The sequence below is a fragment of the Rhincodon typus genome, chromosome 3, assembly GCF_021869965.1.
Source record: "Rhincodon typus isolate 14 chromosome 3, sRhiTyp1.1, whole genome shotgun sequence".
NCBI lineage: Eukaryota > Metazoa > Chordata > Chondrichthyes > Orectolobiformes > Rhincodontidae > Rhincodon > Rhincodon typus.
Genome location: NC_063334.1, coordinates 31406528 through 31421053, shown reverse-complemented (window position 1 = coordinate 31421053; position 14526 = coordinate 31406528). Strand labels below are relative to the sequence as shown.

Genomic DNA, 14526 nt, shown 5'->3' with positions numbered 1-14526 from the left:
GAGTGCAACTCCAACATCACTCAAAAAGATTGACACCATCCAGGACAAAGCAGCTCACTCGATTAGCATCACATCCACTCCCTCCACCACCGACACTCAGTAGCAGCAATGTGCACTGCAGATATTCACCAAAGATGCTCAGACAACACCTTCCAAACCCATGACCACTTCCATCTAGAAGGACAAGGACACCATTACATGGGAACACCACCACCTGCAAGTTCCCCTGCAAGCCACTCACCATCCTGACTTGGAAATAATATTGGCTTTCCTTCACTGCCACAGCGTCAAAATCCTAGAATTCCTTCTCTAATGGCATTGTGGGTCAACCCACAGCAAGCAGACTGCAGCAGTTCAAGAAGGCAGTTCACAACCACCTTTTGAAGGGCAGCTAGGGACAGTCAATAAATGCTGGCCAACCAACGCTGCCCACATTCCACAAAAACAGCTGTGTGTATGTTCAGATGGTAGACCCACAGGTGTGATTTCTGTTAAGAACAAATGTAAGTTCTCTTTAGTAGAAGAATTCCTGTTTCAATCTCATAAGTGATTTTGAGGTTGCAAAATAACTAACGAACAAGTACACTCGTAAGGTTAACCAACTATCCAAACTGCACTTGTTTCACAACCTGGAATGCTTCAACATTGTCATGCTTTGCATTAAGTGGGTACATGTATAATTTCAAATCAGAAAAGATTTCAATCAAACCAAATTCATGGCGATTATTCTGCTGAGATGTCAGGTGATCTCATTATTAATCTTCGTATCTACTGATATAGGCAAGAAACTAGGCAATTCAGCACAGACGTCACCAGTTCCTTATCCATTATGAAGTTGTTTAATTTCCCCGCAGGGTGCTAACAAAGAAGAAACAAAAAACAGAAAAGTGAGGAGCACAAATAATCTGATGGTTAATTAAATAGAAGTTGAGGTGTGCAACATTTGAGTTAGCATGTTCATATGAAATTCATTTAGCCACTATTTTAATGCCCCATCTTAATAACAAGGTGAACATTGTACAGTCCTCAAGTTAGCATGTTTGTATGTCACTATTATTAGCTGATTAGTTTCACTCTATATGTTCATGTGTGTTTCTGGTCTCTGCTTTTTGACATGCTAAAACAAATTAACGTGCCTGCACAGATAGATGATTTAGAAGTATATAAATGAGCTTTGGGAAGAAGAGATAACGAAAACAGATGGTATGTTATCAAGTGTTTGGAAGAATGTGCAGATCTGTACATAATCTTTTGTCAGCTACTGCAATATCTCACTCTTGTGCTTTCACAAGACATTAGCTCATATTAAGGATAGCTTCCAAGGGTGTTGGAAGCTTTCAAGTGGTATTCTTCATAATTGAACCAAGCATGTGTGGGACCTAGGACAGTCCATTATGAGCCTAATTCTGTTCTCAACCAGCATCTAATATCATTATGAAAGGGAAGCAAAAATGTTGGCTGTTTTATCTTCAAAGGTCAAATGGCCCTGAGTATAATAATGCCAGCCATAACAACAACTCTGATTAATATAACATGCTTAATATAGTAAGCTGTCCTAAAAGTGGTCATAGGAGCACTCAGACAAAATTTGACCTAATTATTTATGACGATATTAACATAAATGATCAAAAGCAGGAGAAAGCAAAGGGGTGGTGGGTTTAATGAGGGAATTTCCAGAGTTTAAGATCTAGGCAGATGTTACATGATTTGGAAGGAATACAATAGATGAACAATATAGACTGTAACTGGAAGATGCAGAAATCTGAGAGACTGCAGTGTTAGAAGAGATTACAGTGAAGTTATGAAGTTACATTTTACAGATAGGATGATGTTTTAGTGACATGCATCAAGTAGTCAGAGTTGGTAGTAAGTATTTGAAGTCTTTGCAAATTGATATATTTTAAAAGGTAATGTTAATCTTGTACCTAGTGCATATGACATCAAATTAATTTTTAAACTCCCTGAACATGAGACAATGGATATACAAAAATTTGCCAGTTTTTAAACTTAGGTTTGTGACTTTCAGAATTACTTGGAATTATTTCCACCACTCCATTTGTTTCCATGATTCGTATTGATGCATGAAAGAGATGATCGTTTAGCAATAATTACTCAATGTATTATTAATTAATCAAATTGTAACCATTTCTTCAAAACTTTGCCTTAATTAATTAGTCACCGAGGTCCATCATGACATTTTCAGTTAATTTCAAAAGAGAGAAGCAAACGCTGTTTAGAGTAGAGATAGTAAGGTGTAGAGCTGGATGAACACAGCAGGCCAAGCAGCATCAGAGGAGCAGGAAGCCTTCCTGCTCCTCTGATGCTGTTTGGCCTGCTATGTTCTCCAACTCTACACCTTGTTATCTCAGATTCTCCAGCATCTGCAGTTCCTACTATAGCTGTTTAGAGTAGCACTGCTTGTGTATGACACAGTTAGTCAGATGAAAAGTGAGCACCTAAGAGTGATTTCCAAGGCTTTCACCTCATCTCTGATTTCAGATAATAATTAGAAAATTGCTCAAGCCCTACTGGCATTTGTTCATAAAAGCATTAGACAATTTTGATGTAATTGCATCCTTGTAATTATGGAGGGATATCAATAAGTCTGGTCAATTTGAATAACCAAAAGGCAGCTTTTGCCACCTTCCACTCAGTCACAACTGATTTTATTTTTCTATAACTTTAGGCCAGTTTATTTGCTTTTCCAGAAAACCTGCAGACTTTGACTTTCCTGCTTTGCTTTGATAATTCCTATTTCTAGGCTATGGAATTGGCCTTCTGCAGAACTCCCCACTGACGTCCAACATTTCTGAATTAATTAGCCAATACAAGTCTGATGGCTTTATGGATATGCTGCATGACAAATGGTATAAAGTTGTACCGTGTGGTAAAAGGAGTTTTGCTGTGACTGAGGTAAGAAGTCTTCTCATATGGAAGAAATTTGGTATTCACTAGGCATAGCCAATAGTTGTAACCACAGAGTGGTCATTGGTATGCTTGCTCTTGGCTGTTATACTTGAGAGTTAGATTGGACTGAAGAGGTCCAATCCACTCGAATTCAAAGTACATCGCAAGAAGTACAAACAGTCAACCAATGTTTCACGAGGGAGACATAGCAATATAATACATTCCACATTTCTGATGCTGGAAGTAGCAAAAGGAATTTTCTATTGCAGTTGCATTCCTCAATGCATAAAAAGATTAGGCAATAAACATCTGCTGTCTTATTTTCTGAAATCTCTTTTACTTGGTTTAATTTTAGTTTTCCAGATTGTGATACTTTTTTAAAGGGAACATTGTTCTATGAAATACAGGGACTGCCAAGACAATATTTGATTCTCTGAAAAGGAAGGAAGGGTATGTAGGGCTGCAGGGAAAAGGCAGAAAAGTGTGTCGAGATGAATTGCTCCATCAGAGAACAAGATCAGACACTAGCTCAGGCTGAAATGTCCTTCTTCTGTGCTGTAATCATTCTCTAATTCCGAGCAGCCGTGCAGGCGTCTGTCATTAGGATAGTGGCAGTATTTCTAATCAAAGAAAGAGAAAATGACGTGCACTTATAAAGCAGCTTTCATGAGTACAGTGCATTCTAAAACACGCCACAGCCAATTAAGTGTTTTTAATGTGTGGTTGCTGTTGTACTGTGGGAAACGTGATGGCCAATATGCATTCAGCAAACTTCCACAAACAGTAATGTGATAACAATCAAATAACCAGCATTTGTACTATGGTTGAGAGAGCATTAGCCAAGGCCCTGGGCATATAACTCCCCTATACTTCAAATTAGTCCTTTTTAAAAAAAGGCAGGAGCTGGGTTGAACATCTCATTCAAAAGAGGGCACTTCAATTGTTGGGACATTTTGTTAAAATGCAATTAATGCATTTTTGCATTGTCATGTTCAAATATTTAGACTGGAACCTGAATCCATAAGCACCTAACATGATCCACAAAACACGAAGGAGTCACAAACACAAGATACTGCATTTCACATTACTATAAATAGTTTCTTTATCAATTTCATAATGAAGTAAACCTGAAAACTGCAGATTTATGTAACCCACTAGATTCCCAACTGCAAGTCACATGCTTAGAATGGAAAATTACATGCTAATAATGCCTGGGATTAATTTGAGCTACTCCATAGAACTAATAGTACTAAGTGGAATATAGCCGTGAAAACCTGGGCTGAATTTCACATAAATACATTTCGGAGAGATTTCCTGGACTTTGCAATGAACATGGCCACTTAAATGTTCTGCCCTGAGGCTGTGTGCAGTTTAAGTTGATCTGAGCTGAGTGACGGAAAATCAGTAGTTCAACAAAGGATTGGCAATTCTATGCAGCGTGGTCACAATACACAGGAGAGAATTTTTACATAGCCCCTTGAATGTTCTCAGCAATGATGCTTTCTTTAAAGGGCTTCAGGAGGGTTTGTTGTAAGGGCTCTTGTGGTACATTTGTACATTCCGCATTAGAAAGCCTGGGTTCAAGTGTCACCAATTCCAGAAGTGTGTCATAACATACAGGTTGGCTAAAAATATCTACACCTGATTAAAACAAAGATGAAAAGGTTTCTAATGCTTCATGTCGAAACAGATTTGCATTAGCCATGAAAGTCGTTGACAGATTTATCCTTACAATAACAATGTTTGGTATTAGCCGATACAGATCAGAAAATAATACTCAGCCAAGCTGGATTACAAAATATTTAACTAGGCTATTCAGCTTCTCTCAGAAGTACAGCCTAATTTCCACTTCACAGTCGATGCTGGCACAGACCTTTTATACCATGCAAATGCTTATACAAGTCATGTCTCAAAATGAATCCTCAGGTCAGTAATACCATGCAGAGAGAATAAGTTTTGGAGGTTAGAACAGGTGAAGCAACTGTATGAGTTGTAGAGGCAAACAAATTTAGATTTTCAGTCACAGCTCTGCTCAGAAGATTGAGGGCTCAAGTCCCCCTTCAGGATCATTGACAATTTGTTACATTCAGGTCAGAAGGCGAAAATGATTCACTTCCTTTTAATGCTTTCTTGGTTGTTCACAACAAATACTTTTTAAGAAGCCAGCTATCACACTGCAATTAAAGAAATAGTTAACTAGATCAAAATGAAGGAGCCAGTTTTGGGAGTTTCCTTGAGTGAAGGAAAGAGGAGTTTTATTACTTAACTGGGAAAAATAACAAAAGCACATCAAACACACAAATGTACATAATAAGTTTGAAAAGGGTGAACTGCCTACAGACAAGGAGAAGAAAGATTGCACTGTTTAAAAGCCCTTGAGGTGTTGTTAAATTATCACATTTGTTTAATTGTTGACTGGTATCCTCAGTGTTGGAAAAGTTTGTACATATCCTTGAGTTCTTAATGAATGGCTGTTTCATCAAATAGCTTTTCCATTAGTCTCTGACTTCTGAGATAATTTGACATGAGGGGGAGGTCGGGTGGGGAGGGAGAGAGAGATTTCAGTGCTTCCTGTTATTACCAGTCCATGTTCTTTCTCCTGTTTTCTGCTCAACAGCGAGCATTGAAGTATAGTTCAGTATGTATTCCTGACTCCTTGCCAAGGATTGCCACCTTGCTGCGGTCGAGAAGCATAAGTGTTCTACTGATCCCAAAAGCAATGCCATCGAGAGTTCTTGACTCCTGGCAAGGCCACCTGTGATGGTAAGGTCAGAGAGGAGGAACCAGAGAAAGTGCAATCCAAAACGAGTCTTCACAACTGAGCAGCTCTCTTCAGGATCCACACTATTCAACCAACATGGGGAAAGAGTTAGAAAAAGGTACCCTAAAAATTGTCTGTTCTGTTCACCAATCTCGTTGGAAATCTGCATCCATTGAGTTCATCTACATGCAGTCTGAAACCGGAAGTGAAATTCAATCTGGGAACCTGGAATGTTTGAAGCCCTCATGGACAACGAGTGAAACAGTCATCTGGAATGAAAACTGTTGTTGTTGCCCACAGTCTCAGGTATTTCAACACAGTGTCTCCTGCAAGGCAGCAATATCAAAGAGCAGGCACAGGAAAGCTGAGGGAGGAACATGGTGGTTATACCTTCTCTAGGGAGGAAAACCCAAGTATCAACCCAGAACACATGGAATTGGATTTGCCATCAAGAACAAACCTGTCAGTCTTTCAACTCTTGGAGCTCTCTATTGATATCACCAACTGCCTCATGACTCACTGCCTAAACATGCAGGCAAAGGTGGTGAGTGCATATCCCCCAATCCTTGGTGCCATAGATGAGTCCACCCTGGATACCATTCTCACCAGCATCCTGAAGAAAGATAAAGTTATCATCCTTAGGGACGTCAACACCTGGGTTGGAAAGGATTCCCCACTCTGAAAAGGAACCAGCACAAAAGGAGGAGTTGGGAATTACAACTCTAACAGGAATCCCTTGCTCACCAAATGTATAAAACACTAGCAGGCGTCAATAACACAATGTTATGACAAAAAGACAAGTTGAAGACTTTTTGGAGGCATCCATGTTCAAAAGACTGGCACATGATGAACTACGTCATCATTAGATCCAGGCACCAGAAGATGCCCTCATTACCAAAACAATGACTGGTGCAGATGACTGCTGGATAGACCACCGGCTCATCTGCTGTTTGATATCTATCAAATGCCACCAGAAGCAGCTGCAGTTGAAGAAACATTTCAGAAAAACTCAACTTAGACAGCTATTGAACTTCCAACAATGTCTTCACCAAAATATGCAAAAAGTTAATTTTAATAGAATGGGGGAAATCTGCAAAGAGCCAAATCTAGCCATAATCCTATACTGAGAAGAAACCGTCAACTAAAGATCAGAAAACACCAAGACTCGTTCCACGAGAATGACTACAGTATCCTAGACCTCATTGACAAGATGTGGAAATCTCTCTATGCCTGGCAAAATAACATTGAGACAAAGAGGAGAACTCATGAAACAGCAAAGGTGGAGTTACAAAGAAGAATAAGGAAAATCAAGAACCAATGGTGGACTGAGAAAGCTAAGGACTCCTTCCTAACAAGTGTGACACACAGGGTTTCTTAAGTCCCACCAAAGCAATATATGGACCCAACACCCTTAGCCTCAAATTGGTGTGGAGTAAGAATGGCACCCTTTTGAGAGACAAACATCAGCCACTGATGGAGAGAACAATTCAAAGAACTCCAAAACTGCAATACAATCATCAACAAGGATGATTAGAGTTAGAGTTAGAGCGAGAGGACATATTACAGTTGATCTTCCTCTGCACTTTCACTGTAGCTGCAACATTATCTTCTATTACCTTAGGTAAGGTATAATTTGTCTGGTTAGCACACAAAAGAATATTTTTCACTGTATCTCGGTACCTGTGACTGTAATAAATCAAATCAAATTTTGAGGAAATCCCCAACTGCCTATCAAAGATGACCTCAGACTCCCACTTAGTGCAGCAAAAGTTAGAGCTGCCATTAGACACATGCAGAATGGAAAAGCTGGAGGAGTAGATTCTGGCAGAGATTTTCCATCATTGAGGAGCAGAGCTTGCCTGTCATCTTCATCAACTGTTCCTGAAAGCCTAGGACAAAGAGAAAGTCCCTGCCAATCTCAGGCATCTGCCATCGCCACTGTCTTCAAGAAAGGAGACAAAGTGGACTGTGGGAACCACCAAGAAATCTCCCTACTCCCCTTCACCAGAAAGATCATTGCCTCTATCCTCGGTAGGCACCTTCTCCCAGTCTTAGAGGAAATCCTTCCTGAAATCCAGTATGGCTTCCAACCAAACCGTGAAACTGTGGACATGATTTTCATTGCTCAGCAACTCCGAGAGAAATGCCAGGATCAACACCAACCAATCTACATTGACTGAGCCAGATTGATGAAGGCAATCAAGAAACACAATGGAAGATCTGTCAAAGGCCAGTAGTCCAGAGAAATCATCATCACCCTCCATCTTCTCTACAAGATGTTGGCGACAGTTGTCACTGATGCTAACATGACAGAATCCTTTCAGATCAAGACAGGGATCAAGTGGGTAATGTGTCATTGCCTCCATCCTCTTCTCCATCTTCATTGCCACTATTCTTCACCTTGCCAAGAACACGTGATCAAGAATCACTGGTGGAAATTCAGTGTGTGGATAACATCATCTCTACTGTCTCAGAAGAGAATATTCAAACTTCTCTTCATGTTTTTGCAGAGGCATACTGAAGAATTTGCTTCAACCGCAAGAAGTCTTAAACCCTTTATCAACCTTTTCCAGGTCACGTTCCAGTCCATCCCTTCAGTAGGATCAGTAGAGAAAGGCTCCCAAAGGTGGAACATTTTCCCCTGTCTGGGAAGCTGCCTCTCATCCAAGGCTGACATCAATGCAGAGATTGAACAGTGCATTCAATCTGCAAGCACTACCTTCAGACATCTAAGGATGAGATTTTTTGACGTGACATGCTGTGCTAATAACAAGATCCTTGTGTATAAGGCAGTCATCCTTCTGCCTCTTCTATATGGTTCCAAAATGTGGACTATGTTTAGACGCTACCTCAAGACCCTTGAAAGGTACCATCAATGCTGTTTGAGACAGATTCTCTGCGTCAGCTGTGAGGTCAGGTGTACTAAGCCTGGTATCCTTGTCAATATGCCAATAGCACCAGCATCAAGGCCATGATTGTCTGAAACCAACTCCATTGGGATGACCGTATGCTTAGGATGCCCAAGTTCAGACTACCAAAGCAAATCATCTTTGCCCAACTCAAGGAATGCACTTGAACAAGAGGCGGCCAAGGAAGCATTTCAAAGACTCCCCAAAGGCTTAGCCCAAGAAGTACAACATAGATGCCAATGTGTGAAGACCCTCGTTCAGAATAATTGACTTGGAGGAGCTTCTGTACGAAGGGACACGATTCTTTGATAACACCAGGCAGCATGTGGAAGTATGGAAAAGGAACTGGAGAAAGGAATGCCAGTGAACTCAAAGCTAAGGACTAAATTCCACCTCCCAGAAAGAATACCTGCCAAACGTGTGGTCAGAGATGGGGCTCTGGGATAGGGCTCATTAATCCAACAAAGACCCACAGAACACATGACCAGTGGCTCACAATTTCCTGGATAGTAAGTCATACTCATTAGTGAGTGATTACCAGTGATTCCTGAGTCTAGTCCCATTGTTTTTACAGTGGTATCCAGCTGGCAGGCAAAGCTTTCATCTCCCTGTCTGTGAAATTGTCATGCAGGTCAAAATTAAAACAGGAGGTACAAATCCCTTGATGCAGACTCAGTTGCCTGTGTTTGATTAAATGGCTATTTCACTGCAGACTGTTAACGTTTATTTACTTTAGTCTTCTAGACTTATCTCAATTTAGTTGGAGTTAGGTGGTCCTGGCAAGAATTTTAATCGATTTTAAAAATCACTTCAATCCAAGAAATGTCTCTATGTAACAATCAGATAGAAATTAAAATTCAATACTCCATAATTATCACTATGATAATAACAAACTGAAGACTCAGTGGCAAGATTCTTTCCAGCTACCTGGACAGGTAAGTTGATTTTGTAGAAGTTTGGCCTTGAACATTTGTGGAGCTGCTTCATTGTTAATTTGGCAGTCTCCTCTTCCCCCCCACCCCCAGACTCTCCCCCCATTATGTTGGGGTATCGCTGATGAGAATTTCTCCAGTGCTATGTGTTGCTGATGCACAGTGCCGATCTCACTACAGTAAAAGGGTGTTGGGACAACAGTTGTTCATTACCCTAGGAGTTTTATGACTTGTAGAGGTCTTTGTTGTCAAACACTCATGTCACAGTTTGTGAAAGATGGATGTGGTTTACCTGTTCTTGGATCTCAAAGGTTGCCTTTTGAGATTGATAATCTAGATGCAAGCCAGTTGGGAGACAGAACACCTTCATTTCTGGGTAGGGTTTTTTTAACAACATAGTCTTAGAGTTTCTTACAGTACCAGAGTGTTACATGTGCTTTATATTTTCTTTCTTAAAAATCAACTTGTTTGAAATGTTATGACAATACTGCAGCAGGAGGGACTTGAACCAGGCCTCCTGACCCAGAGGTAGGGACATTGTCACTGTACCACAAGAACTCTCACCCTTTATGTGCAGACAGTTTCTAAATTAACCTATTCAGAGATATTATTACACACTTCAGAATGAGGTGGGACTTGAACCCAAGCCTTCTAGCTCAGAAGTAAGGACATTATTAATGTACCGCAAGAGCCCTCTGTCTTTATATGGATGCTCAGACCATTAATAACCTTAAATAAAAATACAATAAATAATATGATTCAGCAGATATTAGCAGGGAAGTGTCTGCCAAATTATAAGAAGTGTTCAAAATATTTCCAAGTCTCTCCTTTAACATGTGTGGGAGGTCGGTGACTGGATGTGGTTTGATAGAAATTGTGTTTTAGCTCAAAAATTTATTGTATGCAGAATTGGAGAGATTGAGAATGGCTTGCAAACCTGATGCAAAGTGGCCAACAACCTTGCAGTCACCACAAACTGTCAATCATGTATCTCTCCGCTGGTGCATTAAGTTTTCTTTTTCCACAGAAGAGACCGAGATTAAAGAGCTTTCAAACTAACGCAGTTTTTAAAAACACACAGCAAAAGGTCAGGCGATTCTGGAATTGAAAAAGCACTGCCTAATGGATTGTGAATTTTTACAGGTGATCATACTGCTTTGTTCGACATCAGTCCTGATTTTGAATGTCTCTTTCGGATCTGTCCTCTCTCTCTCTCAAGACAGTTGCAGTCATCTCATCATGATGCAATTGTTGGATTGTGATAACGTTTAGACATCCAATTCATATAGTCCACAGTGCCTCGCAGTTTACTGAGTCAGAGGTTTTGATCCAGTTCATGAATGCACCGAAGAGTTCCTAGTGTCATTCCCAGTATTTCTCTTGCATTTGTCTTGCATCAAAGATGACATTAGACATTCCCGAGTCCATACTATGGCCTCTTCGAGGATCTCCTCAGTTATATATAGGACTCAATTCAGGCGTACCTATGCTTGAAAAGAATATTGCCTGCCAGGTCCTGTTTTTGCAACTTTCAAATTGATCAGCATTCCAGAAGAAGGCAAGGAGAATGCTTCAAAGATCCTCTGAAGCAGAACGTGCATTTACGGGAACAAAATACACAGAGCAGGTGTCACTCAGGATACTTTTTAGAAACAAAATTGGAAAACGCCAGAAATATTTCTCAACTTTTGTGCATCCAAATTTCTTGGCTCAATTTCACACTTATTTTTGTGCAATATAGAGATTTTCAGTTTCAGGTCTGGGAACAGCAGTGCAATGACTCGTGACGATACTATAGCTTTAAGTGTCTATTTTGTCCTTTTTTTAAAAACATGAAGAAAGGTTGAGACAAAGGCACTGAGATGTCTGTTCCCAGCCAAAAAGTAAACAACTTGAGGCTTTGTTTTTTTTTAAATGTTGGAACAACAGAAGCAGCATGTAGGCATGCGGTGAAGCTCCCACACAACCAGGATTTTTAGTTTGAGCTGTCAGCAGTTGCTGGGTTCTTGAAGCTAGATGTGGAAGCTCTTACTCCTCTCTCCTTTACAGCTAAAAGCTGGGCTTCTCTTCCTGCTGCTAGGATTGCATGTGAGACATTTGTTTTACTGAATTTGCCTTTGCCAAGGGTGTGTTTATGGGATGTTACTATATTGGAACAGTTAATTAGTAGTAGTTCATGTATACTATTTTTTGTGAAGCATTTTGATAGAGTTATAGTTAAACCAATTCTTTTATTTTGTTTTGTCTGTATTTTAACTGTAGCGTAAAACTGAAGTGTGTTTTTCTTAAAGTCGAGCAGGTGAACAATCAAGTTACATCTAGAACGCAATGCCTTACACTTATTTTTTAAGTAAGAAAATGTTGGGGTCTAGACTATCTTCTTAATATATTTTGAGGGGGTTCGGTCTGAACCATAACAGACTGGATATGCGTTTGCCTACAGGGATCAATAGAGTGTAATGGTTGAGGAAATTTTAGGGTAGTACACTTCTCACACCTAGCATGCAAGTTTCTTCAGTTCTCTATACCAGATATCTGTTTCCCACCCTGATTGCATCAGCCTGTGGATATAAACAGCCAGGAAGTTGCACCCCTGAATATCTAAGAAAAAATGCACATTTTCTGGCTACGTTGTTTGCAAGTTAACCGTCTATTTTTCTCAAACCTTTCACTAAGGCTGCAGTTGTGACCCTGCATCGCTTGAAATCTTACAGCAGAAAAATACACCGATACAGTCAGTAAGGAGAGCCTCTGCTCCCACCTGGTGGACACACTGAATAATGCAACAAAGTAAAATCTAAATGCCATCAAGAGCTCTTGTGGTACGTTGGCAGTGTCTCTATCTTTGAACCAGGAGGCACAGGTTCAGGGCCTACCTGCTCAGAACCTAGAACAGTACAGCACAGTACAGGCCCTTCACCCCATGATGTTGTGCTGACCTATTATCCTACAAAGATCAATCTACCCTGCATACCCTACATTATACTATCATCTATCTATAGACACCATCCACAGCTTCTGAGGTGTGTAACAACATCTTTGAACGGGTTAATTAGAAACTCTAAGTGCAGTGAAAGCTAATCACTATGCTGATTCATAACAATTCTGATCTGATCTCTTTACAGTAGCAGTTTCTGTTGATTTAGTCCTGCGTGGAAAAGAATTTTGAAAAATCAGCATTCCTGACGGCAGATTGTAGAACCAGGAGGTCGCTCAGACACCCCAGCCTGTACTACCATTCCATGAGATAAGGGCTGACATGAATGCCTAACTCCATGTACCCACCTTTACCCATACCCTATAATACCATTGTTTCTTTTTTTATAAATCTGCCAAACAAACAGTCTCAAATTTAAAATTAACAATTGATCTAGCATACCCTTTGCAGTCAATGTTTTCAAACTTGTATCACACTGTGTATGTAAAGGTATTTAGTGACTTCAATCATTCTCACTTTTAGGTTATAACCCCTAGCCCTAGACTCCACATCCAGCAGAAATAGTTTCCTTCCATCTAGTGGAGATTAAAAAAAGTCATGTTAGGGGTAATGTATCTATTGACCTACAGCAAAAAGTGATTTTAAATGGGCCCATTTCTTAGGGGCTGTGTTGTCGTGGGACCAAGAATGATATATCTGCTATGCCATAATATCCAGTGCACCTGCTTTGAACGTAAATGTCTTTCTGGCAATCCGAGTGAGGAGGAGTCTGGAAAATTTTGCTTTAAAGTATCATTGACTGTTTAACATATTAGATGATCTCCTTTGGCATTGCTCCAAGACTGTTTCCTTTTTAAGTTGTATATCCACTTGCTTGCCTTCGCCGTTTGATTCCTTCTGTGCTCTATTTGTGATACATTTCTTTTCCCTGCTTCCCTCTTTCCCACTTGCATGGCCCCAATGCAGATAGTGATTTTTCCCTGCCTGATAATACTGGAAAGATGCATATTAGACAGCAGTTTGTTTTATATTAACAGGTTAAAATTATACCACAGATATTGTATCAGCCATGTATTATTATTACTAACCTTGTGTATCTAGAGCTCTGGCTAGAGAGGAGTGGGAAGGCACCTCTTATAGATGAGCAATTGGTTGTCACACCGTGAACTTATATAGGCAAGCACCGTACTCTCCAAAATTCAAGATTGTACTTAAAATTTTACACACTCCTAACTAAATTGCTTAGGCATAATAGAGACACTTCCTCTCTGTTCACAGACTTTACAAATGGGTATCAAGCACTTTTCGGGACTCTTTGTGCTGCTGTGTATTGGTGTCGCTGGTTCCCTCCTTGCAACAGCTGGCGAGCATATAATCTACAGACTAGTACTTCCTCGGATCAAAAAGAAACCAAGACTAAAGTATTGGCTCCATACAAGCCAGGTAGGAGCCAATGGAAATGTACAGTTTCCGCTGAACCCACATCATGTATGAAGAGCTCTATATTCTTTGTTTGCAGAAGCAAAATCAGTGATGAATTGGCTGGAATGAAATGACCACATTCCTCCCAGGATCCAAACTCCTTACAGAACTAACTGTAAGATTTTGTGTAGTAAAGATGCTAGGAATTGCTAAGTAATAATGCAAGTGCCCAGTGTTGTAAAGTGAAAAGGTAGATGAATGTACCCTGACTAACGTCGACCAGTTTGCAATAATCCTTTGGATTTAAGGTGTGGTACACAGGGCAAACAGACAAAGGGGGAACAAGAGTCAGCGAAAGGTCCAACACAGCTTTATTGGACACTTTATCAAGAAAAACAATATTTATCAGTCTCTATTATTGTGATTTTATTACTTTATTCACAGAATTCTTCAGTAAACACAGTCTTAAATCTACATTAACTATTTACTGAGACAACAAGGTGCAGAACTGGATGAACACAGCAGGCCAAGCAGCATCATAGGAGCAGAGAGGCTGACATTTCGGGCCTACACCCTTCATCAGAAAAGGGGGAGGGGAAGGGGGTTCTGAAATAAATAGGGAGAGAGTGGGAGGCGGATAGAAGATGGATAGAGGAG

At 40.2% G+C, this 14526-nt stretch overlaps 1 protein-coding gene across 1 annotated transcript in view; it reads left to right on the top strand.

The window, feature by feature from the left end:
* Positions 1-14526, top strand: part of grin3a (glutamate receptor, ionotropic, N-methyl-D-aspartate 3A) — a 137457-nt gene that overhangs the window by 105169 nt on the left and 17762 nt on the right. The window contains exons 6-7 of the mRNA XM_048595114.1: positions 2762-2913; positions 13726-13890. Coding sequence (XP_048451071.1) covers positions 2762-2913; positions 13726-13890 — 317 coding nt within the window. The remainder of the gene's footprint in view (positions 1-2761; positions 2914-13725; positions 13891-14526) is intronic.